Below are 18,315 nucleotides of genomic sequence, written 5' to 3'. Positions count from 1 at the left end.
CCCTCTGTGACAGTGCAGCGTGTACGCTCCCCCCCTCTGTGACAGTGCAGCGTGTACGCTCCCCCCCTCTGTGACAGTGCAGCGTGTACGCTCCCCCCCTCTGTGACAGTGCAGCGTGTACGCTCCCCCCCTCTGTGACAGTGCAGCGTGTACGCTCCTCCCCCCCTGTGACAGTGCAGCGTGTGCCCCCCTCACCCGTCAGTGACAGTGCAGCGTGTACGCTCCCCCCCTCTGTGACAGTGCAACGTGTACGCCCCCCCCTCTGTGACAGTGCAGCGTGTACGCTCCCCCCCTCTGTGACAGTGCAGCGTGTACGCTCCCCCCCTCTGTGACAGTGCAGCGTGTACGCTCCCCCCCCTCTGTGACAGTGCAGCGTGTACGCTCCCCCCCTCTGTGACAGTGCAGCGTGTACGCTCCCCCCCCTCTGTGACAGTGCAGCGTGTACGCTCCCCCCCTCTGTGACAGTGCAGCGTGTACGCTCCCCCCCTCTGTGACAGTGCAGCGTGTACGCTCCCCCCCTCTGTGACAGTGCAGCGTGTACGCTCCCCCCCTCTGTGACAGTGCAGCGTGTACGCTCCCCCCCTCTGTGACAGTGCAGCGTGTACGCTCCCCCCCTCTGTGACAGTGCAGCGTGTACGCTCCCCCCCTCTGTGACAGTGCAGCGTGTACGCTCCTCCCCCCCTGTGACAGTGCAGCGTGTGCCCCCCTCACCCGTCAGTGACAGTGCAGCGTGTACGCTCCCCCCCTCTGTGACAGTGCAACGTGTACGCCCCCCCCTCTGTGACAGTGCAACGTGTGCCCCCCCCTCACCCGTCAGGGCTCGGAGGCGGCAGCGCGCCCTATAAATAGCCCTCTCCTCCCTGCTGCCTTGTACGGTCTCCTGGCTGCGCTCTCTCTGCAGCGCGGTATGATGACGTCACCGCTGCGCGCCCGGTCCGTACAGTGTGCACCGGGGGGCTGTTCCCTGAGGCCGGAGCGTCGGGTGAGTGCAGCCCGCATTAACCCCTTCCTGCTGCCCGGTGTGTGCTGCCTCCTTAGTGTGACAGAAGCATGCCCTGCATTGTACTTGCGTCCTGTGCATACACGAGATACAGGCGAGGAAGAGTCCCATCACCACCTGCCCAGAACATATCAGGGTTGGATTTGTTATGAGCTCCATCACTAGGAGCAGGACACCCCAGGACAGACCTATGACACCACCCCATAAGGACCAATGCCCAGGACCGCACTGCAGGAGTCACAATGGCGTCTGCACTCTGCACCAGACAGATCCCACTGACTTATAATGGGGGAGTGACATTTTACTGGGAAAAGTATCACAGCGCGTCATGGTACTTACCTCTGTACAAATCCCAGACTCCGCCATGGAGGATCCATGCTGATGTGACCCTATGGCTTCTGTGCGCTGTACCTGATCCCTATGGAGGCAGCCGGGAAGGAAACATTACGGGGCAGATTTTGTGGCTTTTCTGCAGTGAATTTGCTGCAAGATCACAGATTTTATGAATTTGCAGCAGATTTACCCTTATACATTGCAAATCTGTTGCAAAATTCTGCAGCAATTTAATCAATTTTCCTGCAAATCTGCAGACTATCAAGCATATCCACCATGAACTGATGAATACAGCAGATTTTTTTTGCACTGGAAAAACCTGCTGCATTCACGTTACTGGGAACATGGGCTGATGGCTCATTCACATCAGTTTCTCTCGTAATAGGAAAAACAGTCTGAGCTCCAGCAGGGTTTTTGATCAGTGCATGTCATCTGCTCTCAGATTGAAAGGGGGAGGGGGAGGAGTTTCTCCAGCTGTTATCACATAAACCATGAAAAATGGCCTGCACATGGATGGCATCTGAATGCTGGTCAAATTTTTTATTTTTATTTTTCCTAAAAACGATAGAACAAGTCCACTTGCTTTCGTGCAAACCACTCAGGCTGAAGGAAAAATTAGACCTGCGAACAGCCCCATAGAATATCACAGGTACGAGTGCGATCTGTGACAAAACAAAACAGTTCTGATGTCTAAGGCCATGTTCACACTTTCAGTATTTGGTCAGTATGTATAAGCCAAAACCAGGAGTGGGTGATAAATACAGAAGTGGTGACGTGTTTCTTTTATACTTTCCCTCTGATTGTTCCACTCCTGATTTTTGCATACAAATACTGATGTAAAATTCTCAATGTGTGAACGTGGCTTTAGACTAACTTACCCCGCTGAGTATCTGGATAGTTCTTGATGTAACAATTAGTTTCTGAGCATTTTTCTTTTTCTGCTGTTTTTGATTTCTTTTGGTATGTCACGTTTTAAATAAAACTGCTTTCTTTTGGAAACGTCCTGGTTGCTGTGTTTTGATACAACTTTATTGATAGTCATGTGCCGATGGCATGCATTTTACTGCTTTTCTCCTGTGGTAAAGGTTCCTTTGTACTTTTATGTGTATTGAGTTTCTAAAAAAAGGCACTGGAAGAATGCGCATGGTACTTCTACAATGTTTCTGAACTCTGAAGCGGTTAAAGCAACACTGCAGTGTTTTTTTTAATTTTTTTTTTATTGTGCATCTGGAGTGGTGCTTTAAATGTAAGTCCCCTGCACCGTTTGATACTCACCTGCTGCCGTTTAACATCCTTTTCCAGCATTGTTCCCTTCAGTCTCTGGCGAGAAATGACCCGCTGGCTGCTCCAGTGTTTTATGGAGCGCGCCGGAGGTCACTTTTCACTACAAGTCTATGAGAGCCTCGTTCCGGCCTTGTTCTGCCTCTCATAGACTTGCATTCAGCTCCTGTGATGTAGCTTCTGACTTCCAACCAGTCACACGTTGCGGGCACCAGATGATGCCGCAGGAACGGAATGGCGCCGATAAATGGTGAAGCTGTGACAAGTCAATTTCCATGTGGCAAAAAAATTTCCACATGAGATTGACTTGAAATATTGGGGATTTTATGCATAGAAAAGCTGAGCAATTTAAGGGGCTATTCTCTTCTACCTTCAGGCGGTGGTGCGCTACTGATATTTGACAGAAGCTTGCTGCTTGCCAGGAGGCGGTTTCTCCTGATTGACAGTTTGCATCAGTAACATAGTTGGCCTGCACTGTGCACTCTCCCATGCTGCAGGCACAGGCGACTTTTGCTATGCAGCATGAGGGAAGTACAGAAAGTCTGAAGCAGTCCGGTTCCAGCAATTTGACAAGCTTCAGACTCGTGATTACAACCTCAATAGCAAAAATGCTTCAAAGTGTTCACTCACTGCCTAGGCTGCGCCTGCAATGCACCTCTGTAGTCTATGAGCTGTACACCATAGAATTAAAAATCCCAATTTTCTTGAAAACAGAATTTTTAAAAAGTAAATTGCCAATTTGATTACTCTTTCTTTCACTATATTAATTCAAAAAAATAATTTTAAAGAGGTCCGTCAGCAGGATATTCAGTCCCTAACTGAGTGTAAAGCCTCTTTTAAAGGGGTTATCCAGGACTGCATTATTTTTTCACTGAGCCAAAAATCTAACAGGCAAGTAGTTGCTAACTACCGTAGTTAGCAACTGCCTACCTGTTCAGTCCGGCGCCAGCTCAGAGCAGTCATTGACCGCTCCTTCCGGCCATTCATCTGCTCCAAGTCAACAGAGCAGCTCTTCTTCTTTGGGGCTGCTCGGTCAATGGGGCGTCACTGATTGTAGTATTGTAGTCATGCTGATTGTAGTTAGTAATTACATGCCTGTTAGTTCTTAGGCCCACAGTAAAAAAAAATAAAAAAAATAACCCTTTTAATTCTTATTACTTTCATAGCTTTCTAGTAGAATTTTTTTTTAGGCCATTAGTGAGAAATTTATTTTTGAAATTTTATTCTCAAGTGCATTGGGGCGGGCACTTCACTCACCAATTCTGCTGTACGTTCGCTGGCTTCTGGTCACTGATTGACAGGTCACAGATCAGTGACTGGTCTTCCCTACGCAGGCGTCGTCATTGTCTGTCTGGGTTAGTTTAATCAGAAGAGGTAGGTCCTGATGACACTTCAAGGTCAATGTCGTGCTCCTGCAACATCATTACGAGCTCATTGCACAGTCATTGCAACAAATCCAGGCAATGACTGTGCCTGCGCAGTGAGCTGTTAATGACCTTGCAGGAGAACGACATTGATCTTGAAGCGTCCCAATGAAATTCTACTAGAAAGGTATAAGTGCAATAAGCATTAAAGGGGCTTTGCACTCATACCATGTTAGGGGTTGATTATCCTGCTGTCCGGTCCCCTTGCAGTCGTGTGCCTGTGCGTTCTCATCCACATGCTGCAGATTCTTTTTGTACAGTAGTTGAGCTGTGGTACAGACTTTTTTAAATCCACAACCTGTCACTTTCTGCTACTGAATGAGCCAGAATTAGTTTTCCTTGTGTGGTTTGCACAGTGTAATGCTTATTGGGCCTCATTCACCAAAGTCTTACAGTAAAAGTGCCTTTGTTACCCTAAGCAACCAATCTGACTTCATTTTACTAGAGCGGTGTAAGAAATAAATGATGGCATCATATCCTTTGCTGCCATTCCCGTGATTTCTTGTGTTGTGCGAGTGTGTCCAACAAGCTGCATCTGGGTCAGCAAAGAATTGTGATAGGGGAAGCCTATGTCCACCGGGCCATTCACAAGACAGTCTGTATCCGGATCATCAGAGACTTGTCATAGGGGAAGCCTATGCCCACAGGGCCATTCACAAGACTGGCTTACTGGTTAGTGTCCTAGCCTTCCTCGTCTAGCAAAGTATGCATTGTTCATTGCAGATGTGGTACAACACAGAATCCATCGCCAAAGAAAAATATAAAAGTACAGCCACCTATCCAGACACCTAATGCCCTCATCCAGGAGAGGGTGATGAGAAGTCAAGGAAATTAATGCAAAAATTATCCCAGCAGTCGCATGTCAGTAGAACGTGTTGACATGTACCAGGATAAAATTGGCTGAAACCATCTGGCGTTTAAAGTTTTGTGAAGATGTGCCAAAATTTAGCGACTTTGGTGTTTTAATGACATTTTTTTTCCCACCTCTGATAAAATGGGCAGAGCCGTGACTGGGTGTGGCTACACTGGTTCATCAATTCATGATGCACAGTGGTGTGCATTATGTCACAAATCTTACTCCAGTTCTCGACTGGAGTCAGGCTTGAGGCGAGGTGCACAACACTTTGCTCCTCCCCTGATTCATTAGGAGACGTGTTCCTCTTTATTAATCAGGCACCTCGTGCTCCACCATGCCACTATCAAGAGCGGTGTGAAAAATAATAATAGTATATCGGCGCCTATGTGTGAGCTGGAAGTCTCTTACAATGTAAGTCTATGGAGCCTTGTTCTGATACTCCATAGACTCATTGTAAAAGAGACTCCTGGCCAGAGGTTCGGCGTGTCTGAATAGAAGCCATGTGAATGAGAAGAGGATCGGAGTGGCACTGGAAACTGGGGAAAACTGCAATCGGTAAGTATATTACCTGCACTTGCACTGCATATACATTTACACAGGTTTAGGTAATAGTTTTGTGGGAGAGCTTCTTTAAAGGAGGGGAATACACAGAAGTGTGTTACAGTTGGCTACTGGATATGCTTTTAGATAGTCATCCATGAAGCACACTTCAATCACTCCAGGTGTGTTAATTCACAGACCAGTAGGTACCTGCACACATAAAATGCCCATGAGATGAGCCAGCAGCAAGTTTATGATCTAAAAAAATCAGTGTTTGGTGCACGGCAATGGGGACACGGGTTATGGATCTAGTATTTCTTTGAAGTCAACACAGATGACTATACAGATGTCTCCCTGTAATTCTAGGTACAGTTACTTGGACCTGAGTGTGAGCCTTGTTGCTCTCCGCAAGAAACTGTTCTGTTTTTCGTGGCCTCCTGTTTACTAGACATGATGTTCAAGGCTCGAGACTGAACATATGACTATCAAAGTGGTTTTAAAGTAGAAATAAAAAGGAAGAGCGTTTTTTAAGCAATTATTTTCAGCCATTTTTTGGAGCTGGAAAGATCTGTGTGCACTTACCCTTAAATTATAATTCTATGTAATTTAGCATTGTGATTGCACTGATATACACACAACCTGGCTCACGGTCATTGCTTCTGCTATTCCTTATACACTGCTCAAAAAATAAAGGGAACACTTAAACAACAGAATATAACTCCAAGTGAATCAAACTTCTGTGAAATAAAACTGTCCACTTAGGAAGTAACACTGATTGACAATCAATTTCACATGCTGTTGTGCAAATGGAATAGACAATAGATGGAAATTATTGGCAATTATCAAGACACCCTCAATAAAGGAGTGGTTCTGCAGGTGGGGACCACAGACCACATCTCAGTACCAATGCTTTCTGGCTGATGTTTTGGTCACTTTTGAATGTTGGTTGTGCTTTCTCACTCGTGGTAGCATGAGCTGGACTCTACAACCCACAGAAGTTGCTCAGGTAGTGCAGCTCATCCAGGATGGCACATCAATGTGAGCTGTGGCAATAAGGTTTGCTGTGTCTGTCAGCGTAGTGTCCAGAGGCTGGAGGCGCTACCAGGAGACAGGCCAGTACACCAGGAGACGTGGAGGGCAACAACCCAGCAGCAGGACCGCTACCTCCGCATTTGTGCAAGGAGGAACAGGAGGAGCACTGTCAGAGCCCTGCAAAATTACCTCCAGCAGGCCACAAATGTGCATGTGTCTGCACAAACGGTTAGAAACCGATTCCATGAGGGTGGTATGAGGGCCCAACGTCCACAGATGGGTGTTGTGCTCACAGCCCAACACCGTGCAGGACACTTGGCATTTGCCACAGAACATCAGGATTGGCAAAGTCGCCACTGGCGTCCTGTGCTCTTCACAGATGAAAGCAGGTTCACACTGAGCACATGTGACAGACGTGACCAAGTCTGGAGACGCTGTGGAGAGTGATCTGCTGCCTGCAGCATCCTTCAGCATGACCGGTTTGGCAGTGAGTCAGTAATGGTGTGGGGTGGCATTTCTTTGGAGGGCCGCACAGCCCTCCATGTGCTCGCCGGAGGTAGCCTGACTGCCATTAGGTACCGAGATGAGATCCTCAGACCCCTTGTGAGACCATATGCTGGTGCGGTTGGCCCTGGGTTCCTCCTAATGCAGGACAATGCCAGACCTCATGTGGCTGGAGGGTGTCAGCAGTTCCTGCAAAATGAAGGCATTGAAGCTATGGACTGGCCCGCCTGTTCCCCAAACCTGAATCTGATTGAGCACATCTTGGACATCATGTCTCGCTCCATCCACCACAGACTGTGCAGGAGTTGGCAGATGCTTTAGTCCAGGTCTGGGAGGAGATCCCACAGGAGACCATCCGCAACCTCATCAGGAGCATGCCCAGGCGTTGTAGGGAGGTCATACAGGCACGTGGAGGCCACACACAATACTGAGCCTCATTTTGACTTGTTTTAAGGACATTACATCAAAGTTTGATCAGCCTGTAGTGTGTTTTTCCACTTTAATGATGGGGGTGAATCCAAATCCAGGCCTCCATTGGTTAATAAATTTGATTACCATTGATGATTTTTGTCTGACTTTGTTGTCAGCACATTCAACTTTGTACAGAACAAAGTATTCAATGAGAATATTTCATTCATTCAGATCTAGGATGTGTTGTTTGAGTGTTCCCTTTAGTTTTTTGAGCAGTGTATATCACAGTAATATACACGTAACTGCAGAATCACCCTTGTCTCCTCCTTTTTGTGTCCTTTTTTTTTTTCTTTCTAATATGCATGATGCCAAGTGCATGAATTTGGATATATGTGAGAGAAATTACATGTCCTTCTGACTTGGATTTCTGATTGCATCTTCCCATCTGTGTGAAAATGTCACTATTCGCATGCCACCTGGGAGACGCGTGCAAGCCTACACTGGGCACCCTCCCTCCGTTCAGTGTATTCAAGCCCTGAGCGTTGCAGGTGAAGTGGAATTTCATGAACTTGACAAATGTTGCATTAAGAAATGAGGCAAGGTGTTAACTATCATCAGGATCATTTTTCCCCTGTCTACTCAGCGTGTAGTGCATGAATGACAGGTAGAATCTGGTGTAGTACAGATGAGCCGTCCTCACTAACACATGGTGATGGATCCTTTTTTTACAGGGACAATTATGAATTTACTTTAGAAATAATATACAGAGACCTTCATATTATATTTGAATATTTGGCATCGATGATCCAGATACATTTATATTAATACCTACAGACAAACTCTGAAGGGGACAGGCACTGGGTCTCTGCTAGTGCAGGACTGGTGGGGCAAGCATGCTACCAGATGGTAATCTAGGAGAACAGGCATCGCCCAGAAACCTGGATTGCTAGGTGAGTAATTAAAATAAATATAGCAAAGGGCACCCATCACTCGATTCCTGCTGCCCAAATCATGGGCAGCATGAATGAGCCTGGATGCACAATTGCAGCATACAGTGTCTGACTGGGGTGCAAAGGGCTCACCAATAACTGATTATAGGGGGCCTATTGTTTAACTACATGCAAATATTACATTATCCTTTTTCACAAATCTACCTCTGCTTCTATATAGTAATAAACTCGATAGTTTGTTGAATGAATGAGATGCTGCTTTTCTATTGGGCCAACTACTGCTTGTGTGTGGGGGGTTTAAGTGGCTTACCCTTCCACAGGGGTCCTCCAGGGGATTCACCTGTTCCCTCGTGGGCCAGTCCGACTAGTGTTTTCTCCCTATGTTTGGATCTTTAGGGGTTCTCTGAACCGCCAGAGCAGTCCATGAAAAAAACCTACCTGGCTGCAATCAGCCATGATCTGATACATTCTGCCCATGGTAGGAGCAGCATAACCCCTTAACTGCCATGGTAACCCATCAGTTTTGCGTCGTGGGAAGCCAATAGAAGCTAGTGCTTGTGAGCACCTGAAATCATGTAAAATAAATGCTGCTGCCAGATTGGCAGTGGCATCTAAATGGTTAACAGCAGCAAACAGCTGAGCTCCATCCCTGGATGTTAGACCCACATGCCTGCTATTTAATTTCCCAGGCATCTGCTGCGTATGTAGTCGGCTCGGCTCCTGTTTCTCACACCCTGACCCACTACATGACAGATAAATCAGTCATGGGGCGTTAAGGGGTTCAGTTTGCTGTGTATTAGTTACCAGGCCTTGTCATCAGGGTTTGTCTTGAAGCAAAACTTTTACACAACGTCATTCCAATTTTCCACAGTTTCTGTTGTTGAAAAATTTTAAATCTGCTCATGCATCCAAATTGTACAATTAAGTTTGGAAATTTTCAGTTCCCACTATTAGTGAACAGGTCATGAAATTAAAAGGTGCAAAATAAAGCCTTTACACAAGTATGTAACATTTCCCCCAAAATTCCATGATCTAACTGCAGGGCGCCTCATCTATGGAGCACCATGGTTGATCATCACTACTGTTGCTTCCTTCAGTGTCTACAAATCCGCCCTTTGGTCATTTCTGTATGTTAAATGGTCATGAATGATATGGCAGTGGACATGGACGGCCATTCTGATCCATTCAAATAGGAGTGCCTAAGAAGGAGCGGTGATCCAGCTCCAGTTGTAGTCATTAGTGGGGAACCCAGTGATCAGACCTTTTATCTCCTGTCCTGTAGATGGGTGAAAAATGTCTTTCAAACCCCTTTTTTAAACTTGCTGTCTTATAATGTACATTTTTGTATAGGAGGTGATCTTGCTTCATGCCAAGCAGATGGCGCCTGTGTTACATAGCCATCATGTGTCTGTCACTGCAGCAACCATAGCTTGCTCCTATTGTTGCTGCTTAACCATTTTAATGCTGCTGTCAATCTTTGACAGCAAAATTTAAATGTCATTGCTGGTGCGTATTTGTACCAGGTGCCTATTAGTCCAGTGCTTTTTCTGATAGGGAGCTTGTAATTTTTTTTTTTCTTAATTTCTGAACTCCTCTCAGCTGACTTCTAACAATTAGTGATGAGTGAGTGTGCTCGTTTAACCCTTAAACCAAGTAACCTCGGGTGCTTACCCAGTATCTTCGGCGTGCTCATGTATTATGTTCGAGTTCCTGCGTCTGCATGATTTACAGCTGTTAGACAGCCTCAACACACGTGAGGATTCCCTAACAAACAGGCAATCCCTGCATGTGTTGAGGCTGTCTAACAGCCGTAAATCATGCAGACGCAGGGACTCTAACATAATATACGAGCATGCCGAAGATACTCTGTAAGCACCTGAGCATGCTCTGCTTAAGGGTTAAACGAGCACGCTCACTCATCACTACTAACCATATCAAAGATCAGTTCAACATTGATGCGGTCTGTGGTAGTAAATCGACACCGATAAGCTAGCTCCAAAAAAAAACTCCCCGATGTCCAGGGAAACTAATAAAACCCAGTTGCAAAACTTATTTTTTAGCCTAATATACAAGAATACAGTTGTGCTCAAAAGTTTACATACCCCGGCCGAATTTTTCCTTTCTTGGCCTTGTTTCAGAGAATATGAATGATAACAAAAAAACTTTTTCTCCACTCATGGTTATTGGGTGAAGCCATTTATTGTCATCTCAGTCTCCTGACCTCAATATCATTGAGCCACTCTGGGGAGATCTCAAGCGCGTAGTTCATGCTGGACAGCCCAGGAATTTACAGGAACTTGAGTTTTTTTTGCCAAGAAGAATGAGCTTTACCATCTGAGAAAATAAAGAACCTCATCCACAACTACCACAAAAGACTTCAAGCTGTCATTGATGTTAGAAGGGGCAATACACGATATTAAGAAATGGGGTCATTTGGAATAGCTTCACCCAACCCATAACCATGAGTGGAGAGTTTTTTTGTTATCATTCATATTCTCTGAAACAAGGCCAAGAAAGGAAAAATTCGGCCGGGGTATGTAAACTTTTGAGCACAACTGTATATGGTGTAAATAAACTTGTTTTGTTTTTATGTCTTTTTTTCACTTTAATTGCCTGCAAATCAGTGGGGATTTGGATCCTGAGACTCTGAACAGTGAGCAGCTCAACATACAGCAGCACACAGCTCCTGTCTGAGCGTGCACATGGAGCGAACTACAGATTCAATAGGAAGCACAGACTTCATAGCCTATGCTTTCTTTTGAATCCGTTCAGCTCCTGCCTGAGTGCTGCTATCTACTCAGCTGCACAATTTTTGGGGGGTCTATTGAGCAATTGGTAGGGATCTTAGGACCTTGACTCCTAATCTGGAGGCAATTAAAGTGCCTGCAAATATGAAGAAAATGGTCAAAGTTTAGTTACTTAGGTTAAAAAAAAAAAAAAAAAAAAAATGCCAGCACATGGCTTCCCACCCCCCTCCGCCCCCATCGCCATTCTGGTACATATGGTCTGCCCCCTACCATTTTGGTTTTGGTGTATATGGTCTGTTGTCGTCCCCTCCCCCATCACGCTGCACACATAGAAAAATAAATAAAATGATTCTACTCTGCTTCCTTCTGCTCCAGCGCTGCGTCCTGTTCTGATGCCGGCAGCTGATTTTCGCATGTAGGCAGCGCATGATGTCTCTGCCAATTCGCTCCCACACGCTGAGGTCAGATGCCGGAATGTTCACTGCTCCCCACACCCGGCAATATAGGAGTGGAAAGCAGTGAATATTCATTTTCTTTAATAGCAGACACACTGATGGCCACAGCCGCCGGCTCCTGCAGTGGCTGGGCGATCATGTGTGCCCACTATTAAAGCGAATGAATAGTCACTGCTCCACATGCCTATAGTGTTGCCCACCTCTAGACGCCAGCTTCAGTGCATAGAGATGGGAGGGACTATGGGCGTGGGGAACAGTGAATTTTCATTTTCTTTAACAGCGAGTACACGTGTTAGCTGCAGCAGACGACTCCTGCCTCTGTGACCCGCTCCTCTGCCGCTACCCTCTCATTTCTGTCCCCCCATCCACAACCGGACTAGACGACGAACCCCCCCCCCCCCACTTTCCTCCAAAATTTGAGGAAAAAAGTGCGTCTTAGTCCGAAAAGTACTTCCCATTATTGTGTAACTTTGTATGTACCGCACAGTGTGAACACCTCCGCAGTGACCCAGTAAAGTTCAACTTAGATGTCTTTATTTTCCAAAAACTCACAAAGTAAAGGTAAACTGTATCCTCTAGATCACAGCCGGGTCATAACACAGTCCGTCTCCAAACCCGTTACCATGGGCAACTGCTGAGGTGCGCCTGGAGTTTTGCTTTCCTCTTGGGCTTTGTGTTCAGGTCACACAGGCCAGTATTGCAGAGCCTCCTGCTCTACAGCTAGCAAACACAAAGCTGACACACCCAAACCTTTGTTGCAGGGTTTTTTAAATGAAAACTGTGGACATGAGCCACTTGTAAGTCCCGGGCTGGAGGGTGTGAACTGCCCCACTGCCATCCTGTAATTCACTCCAAGAATAAAAGCCTATGCCGGGTTTTACTAAATCTACCTTGGTCAAATAGCTTGACCAAGTCCAAACTTACTTTTATTCTGCACTGCAACCACCGCTACATCTGTGACTGTAATGCACTCCAGCGGGTTCAATATGCTTCTGTGCGCGTCCTGGGGGATACATACCGCCCCTCGCATATAATTCCCCTCACTTCCTCACATAAACCCCCCCCCCCTCCCCCTCTGTTCAAACTTGTGGGGTTGAACACTTGTCACCATACAGGATGCCCGTGACAGGGCATCCACATTTCCCTGCAACGTTCCACCGAAAACCTATAATTTTGTAGGGACAGGAACCATCTGGTGACCCAAGCATTCCTTTCCTTTGCATGTCTCATCCAGACAAGGGGCAAATGGTCCATTGCCAAACGAAACTGTCGCCTGAGCAAATAATAGCGTAGGGACTCTAAGGCCCACTTAATAGCCAAGCACTCCTTCTCCACTACGCTATGATTTTTCTCTGCCAGGGTAAGTTTCCTGCTTAAGTAGATGACTGGATGTTCATCTCCGTTCACATCTTGCGACCGCACCTAGACCTACCTCTTAGGCATCCGTTTGTACGACAAAGTTTTTCTTGAAGTTGGGGCTGATGAGGACTGGCTGTCCACACAACGTCGACTTCATGGACTGGAACGCTTCTTCCGCTTGAGGGTTCCACCGTGCCATAACCGATTTTTATTTCCTTTTAACAGATTGGTTAGGGGTGCCGATCTCCCAGCAAAATTAGGTATAAACTGGCGGTAGTACCCAATGATGCTGAGGAATGCTCTCACCTGTTTTGTACTCGAAGGCCTGGGCCAGTTTTGAATGGCCTCAATCTTGTTTATTTGGGGTTTGATAACCCCGCAGCCAATCACGTAGCCTAAGTACCGTGCTTCCTTGAGTCTTATCGCACGTTTTTTTTGGGTTCGCTGTTAATCCTGTGATTTTGAGTGAACCCAGCACCGCTTGTACCTGGGACAGGTGGGTATGCCAGTCGGTACTAAAGATGATATCATCTAAATATACTGACATGTACTTCTGATGAGGCTCTAACACTATGTCCATCAACCTCTGGAAGGTGGCCGGGGCCCCATGTAATCCAAAAGGCAAGACAACATAGTGATAGAGACCATCTAGTGTTATAAAGGCGGTCTTTTCTTTTGCCGATTCTGTCAGTGGCACCTGCCAGTAACCCTTGGTGAGATCGAGCTTGGTGGAGTACTGGGCCAGACCCAGTCTCTCAATTAGCTCTTCTCCCTGAGGCATTGGATAAAGGTCAAACTTTGAATGATGTGTCAATGTCTGGAAGTCATTACAGGATCGTAATGATCCGTCTGGCTTCGGAATCAGCACGATGAGGCTAGCCCACTCATTTCCTAGATTCCTCGATGACTCCTAACTGGAGCATTTCGGGCAAGACTCACAATACCTCTGCACCTCAGCATAAATCCCAGGCCAAAAGAACCGCTGCAAGATGCGCTCTTGCGTTTTTTTAACCCTCAGGTGCCCACCCAGCAGGTGTGTGTGGGCCATCTCGAGCACTGCCCGATGGTACGACTGAGGCACTACTAGTTGTTCCACGACCTCGTCCCAGATTTTGTCAACCCGATAGAGTAACTCTTAGTTGACTGCCATGCGTGGAAAGACAGTCTCTGCACCCATTTGCTGAGCCACCCCATTTACCTCTATTACCCTTTCCCAGGTCAGGGTAGGATCCTGTAGCTGAGCTGTCCCAAATGTTCCCCGGGACACTTCCAGCTCTGGAATCGATGGGGTCTCCTCGACCTTTCCTGCCAATACCTGACGGGGGGGGGGGGGAAACCTATCGGGGTTACACTCTGTCCCTAGGTTGGTGACCCCTTTGGCAGGTATCCTGGACTCAGGATCTTCGGGTTCAGCACCCGGAATGACATTTACCATGGGTGGGTTAATTTTATTCTCCCACAGGGACCAGAACAGGGGCAAGTCTCTTCCCAAAACAGTCCCATAAGGCAGGGTCTTCACCACTTCCACTACATGTTTCACCTCCCCACACTGAGTGGAAAAAGTAACCTCCGTGGTTAGGTATTCTCGGAGGTCTCCATGTATGCAAACAACCCCGACTTTCCGTCCACTGGGGTTGTCCCCGGCAACCAGCGACCCATGGACCAGAGTCACTTGGCTCCCTGAGTCCAAGAGAGCCTCCGTCTGGTACCCTTTGATGAGTACCTGGCACAGTTGGGGTTTGCTGCATGAAGCGTCTGCACTTGTGGTGCAGACTATCTGGGCATACATCGAGAATCTGCACGTGAACCCGCTGTCCGTAGGTTCAGCCATCAGGGGCAGTTGGTATGCCATTCTCGCTCAAGGGTAACCCCCACAGTATGGGCTCGATGCTGACTGTCCCCAGGAGAGGGATGTGACCCTTTCCCTGACTGCTGGGCTTGCAGGGTCCGGCGTGTCAGCCGCAATGGGACAGAGTCCTGTATGAAGTCTTGAGTGGCAGTGTACCGCTCGATCAAGCCAACCACCTGGTCTAGAGTGCCTGGGTCCCCTTGCCCCACCCAATGCTGTATAACGGCTGGCAGAGGTCTCAGGCTGGAGCCACCTCTTAACTAGCTGCAGCAAGTCATATGCCTGAGACCTGGCAGGTCGGGCCTCCACAAAGGTCCTTGAAAACACCCGTTGGGCTCTCACGTATGTACACTGCTCAAAAAAATACACTCAAACAACACATCCTAGATCTGAATGAATGAAATATTCTCATTGAATACTTTGTTCTGTACAAAGTTGAATGTGCTGACAACAAAATCACACAAAAATCATCAATGGAAATCAAATTTATTAACCAATGGAGGCCTGGATTTGGAGTCACCCCCCCCAAAATTAAAGTGGAAAAACTTGATTTACTTGGAGTTATATTCTGTTGTATAAGTGTTCCCTTTATTTTTTTGAGCAGTATATTAACCCCCAGTCGTGCAAGGAGCTCACCTTTCAGCTTCCAATAGTCCTGGGCATCCTTCCGAGGGAGGTCAAAGTAGGCCTTCTGTGCGTCGCACATCAAAAACGGAGCCACCACTTCAGAGCACTGGTCGTCTGGCAGGTTCTCCCGCTGTGCGGTGCGCTCGGAGACGGTGTGGAAGGCTTCCACGTCATCTTCCGGACTCCGCTTCGTCAAAGCGGATCGGACCTTGTCCCGGGCCTCACGACTTTCCAGGGTTGGTGATGGGGGTGCCTCATTCAGGGCCGCAATCTGCTGCAGCAACAGGTTATTCGTCTGTTGCTGTGTGAGGACCAACTGTCTCAGGATTTCCTACATTTTGTCAGCAGGCCTGGGCTGCAGTGTGACAGGCCTAATGACAGACATGCAGCTGGTGTTGGGTTATGCCTCAGTTCACACTGCCTACATTCTCCACCACATTGTAGTGCGGCGGTGTTCACATTGTGTGGTAATGAGGCAGTGACCCAGTAAAGTTCAACTTAAATGTCTTTATTTTCCAAAAACTCACAAAGTAAAGGTAAACTGGATCCTCTGGGTTGTAACGCAGTCCGTCTCCAAACCCGTTACCATGGGCAACTGCACCGCTGTGTCGCGCTGAGGTGCATCTAGAGTTTTGCTTTCCTCTTGGGTTCTGTGTTCAGGTCACACAGGCCAGTATTGCAGAGCATCCTTCTCTGCAGCTTGCAAACACAAATCTAACACACCCAAACCTTTGCTACAGGTTTTTTAAATGAAAACTGTGGACATGAGCAACTTGTAAGTCCAGGGCTGGAGGGGGTGAACTGCCCCACTGCCATCCTGTAATTCACTCCAAGAATAAAATCCCATGCCAGGTTTTACTAAATCTGCCTTGGTCAAATAGCTTGACCAAGTCCAAACTTACTTTTATTCTGCACTGCAACTACAGCTACATCTGTGACTATAATGCACTCCAGCGGGTTCAATATGCTTCTATGCACATTCTGGGGGATACATACTATCCCTCGCATATAATTCCTTTCACTGCCTCACAGTACATTATATTAATAAAATACAATTTTTTTTGAGCTTTTACTATGCCCCTGTATTTGCTTGGTCACTCATGTAACCACATATGCGACCTGCACTGTATAGTGCAGATAAGGATCTCCTGTGATCATTCAATGAGAAGAAGTTGCTGAGACTCCATTTGGCATGTGAGTGCCCACTCGCACTGCAAATACTGGCAAATTGTGACAGTATGGACAGTGCACTCTCTCAGGATTTGTTACACAGCATAGAGTGAAGGGGTTTTCTGGCTGAAAATAAAATCCTGCAGACCTTTCATACAACTTTGTACTTAAATAAATCGCGGCCACTAATGTATTTCTTCTTGCAGTAGCAATGAGTTAGGGGCTCAGTTACCTAAGAAAATATAGGTACAGGGCTTACACCCCATCCCCTGTGTTCTGCTGCCGTAGATCCTCCTAGAATTGTCATGTAGTTATTATTTTCTATTTGTGACCACCCCTGACGAAGCTACACCTGGTAGCGACGCGCGTTGGGTAAAGGCTCCATGTTGGGCATACCATTATTTGTTTGTACGTCCTCTTGCTATTTTCATTAGTTTTCATCAGGATGATGTCTATTGGGATAAATGTAGAGTTATTCATGGTTTTATACTAAATATGTATTGTCCTCTTGGCCCTCATATCTTATATATGCATATAACTATATGCTTTTGGGATTAGTGGTATTTTTTTTCATGCAATTATTTACTTTTTCCACTGTCCATATACTTTTTATGTCATCTTTGATATTCAGTGGATACATTTGACATTTATATTACACCTGCTATCTGGCGTTTTAATCTGCACATTAATATTATTTGTGTGTATAATATATTTTCATACTTGACTGGTTGAAAGTTTATCCTCTTGATATCTAGTATTTTGCATGCTCTACCCTTCATTAGGAATCCCTTGTATTTGATACATCTTTTATATTGAACACCATTAGTATACCTGATTGGCGGGGAATTTGTATACACTATTATATATTTATATATTGGGATTATCCTGGCTTTTCCTGGCTTTTCTGTTTTCAGTCGAGCCATTTTTCTCCTTCATTCTTTGGTGTGCACCATTATTCTGCGCAGCTTTTCTTTCATTATTTGACCACTTCCCTTTGCGCTGTTAGTCGTAGCACCCCACATTACTATATACATATATACTTGTGGTGTCCACTATTTTTCATTGTTTGGCAGATCCTCCTAGAATTGTCATGTAATTATTATTTTCTATTTTATCTTCTCAGCCATCAAATGAAATCCAGGACCAAAACCATGTGGAGCAGGAGCAGCAGGCAGACATGGAAGCGATTACTTTCTCAAAAGACACAGTCTTATCAGACATCCATATCCGGATCCAGCACAAAAGGCAGCTCATGGTCAGGCTGAACGCAGTCGGACAGCCAGGTAAAAGGTTTGATGAAGCTGACGCTCGTCTATTTCTCATGTAGTGAATATTTTGAATACAGTTGCGTTGCTGTAATATCTCATCTGCTCTTCAATAGTGCCTGCTAGGACTTCTGAACATTACATTGGCAATATGTACCCAGCAGATGTGGAAACCATATGCAGTATGGAAACAGCCCATCTTTTGCTGGTCTTTTTAGCATTTTTATGATTTATCTAGGTGGGCACATTACTGATGCAGTCTCCATGGACTTGATTTGTAATATTGCTGCATCGTAAACAGTTCAACTCCTTTTCCATTCATTATGTGCATCCCTTAAATAATCTATGTAATTAAAGACGTTAGGTGAATTATATGGGCATATATTCCTTATACAATGCTATAGAAAAACTGCTATAGAAAGTGCTTTTGTGCCTTTAAAATTGCTTGTGAGAATTAACATAACTGGACTAGTCCGGCAACGCCCCCTCCTGTGATAAGCACCTCACTGTCT

General features: G+C 46.2%; 1 protein-coding gene across 3 annotated transcripts in view; it reads left to right on the top strand.

Moving 5' to 3' along the window:
- METTL22 (methyltransferase 22, Kin17 lysine) overlaps positions 1–18,315 on the top strand; it is a 224,842-nt gene that overhangs the window by 6,664 nt on the left and 199,863 nt on the right. Inside the window, exons 1-2 of one of the 3 annotated variants that reach the window (XM_073647777.1) lie at positions 812–982; positions 17,662–17,821. In XM_073647777.1, the coding sequence (XP_073503878.1) occupies positions 908–982; positions 17,662–17,821 (235 nt within the window). In that variant the 5' untranslated portion in view covers positions 812–907. Of the gene's footprint in view, positions 1–811; positions 1,020–17,661; positions 17,822–18,315 lie in introns of those variants that run through there. The other 2 variants (XM_073647779.1, XM_073647778.1) reach the window with 2 other exon arrangements.

This window comes from Phyllobates terribilis, unplaced genomic scaffold, assembly GCF_046119375.1.
Source record: "Phyllobates terribilis strain yellow unplaced genomic scaffold, ASM4611937v1 Scaffold_9__5_contigs__length_417890890, whole genome shotgun sequence".
Lineage (NCBI taxonomy): Eukaryota > Metazoa > Chordata > Amphibia > Anura > Dendrobatidae > Phyllobates > Phyllobates terribilis.
This window is presented reverse-complemented; position numbering and strand designations above follow the sequence as displayed.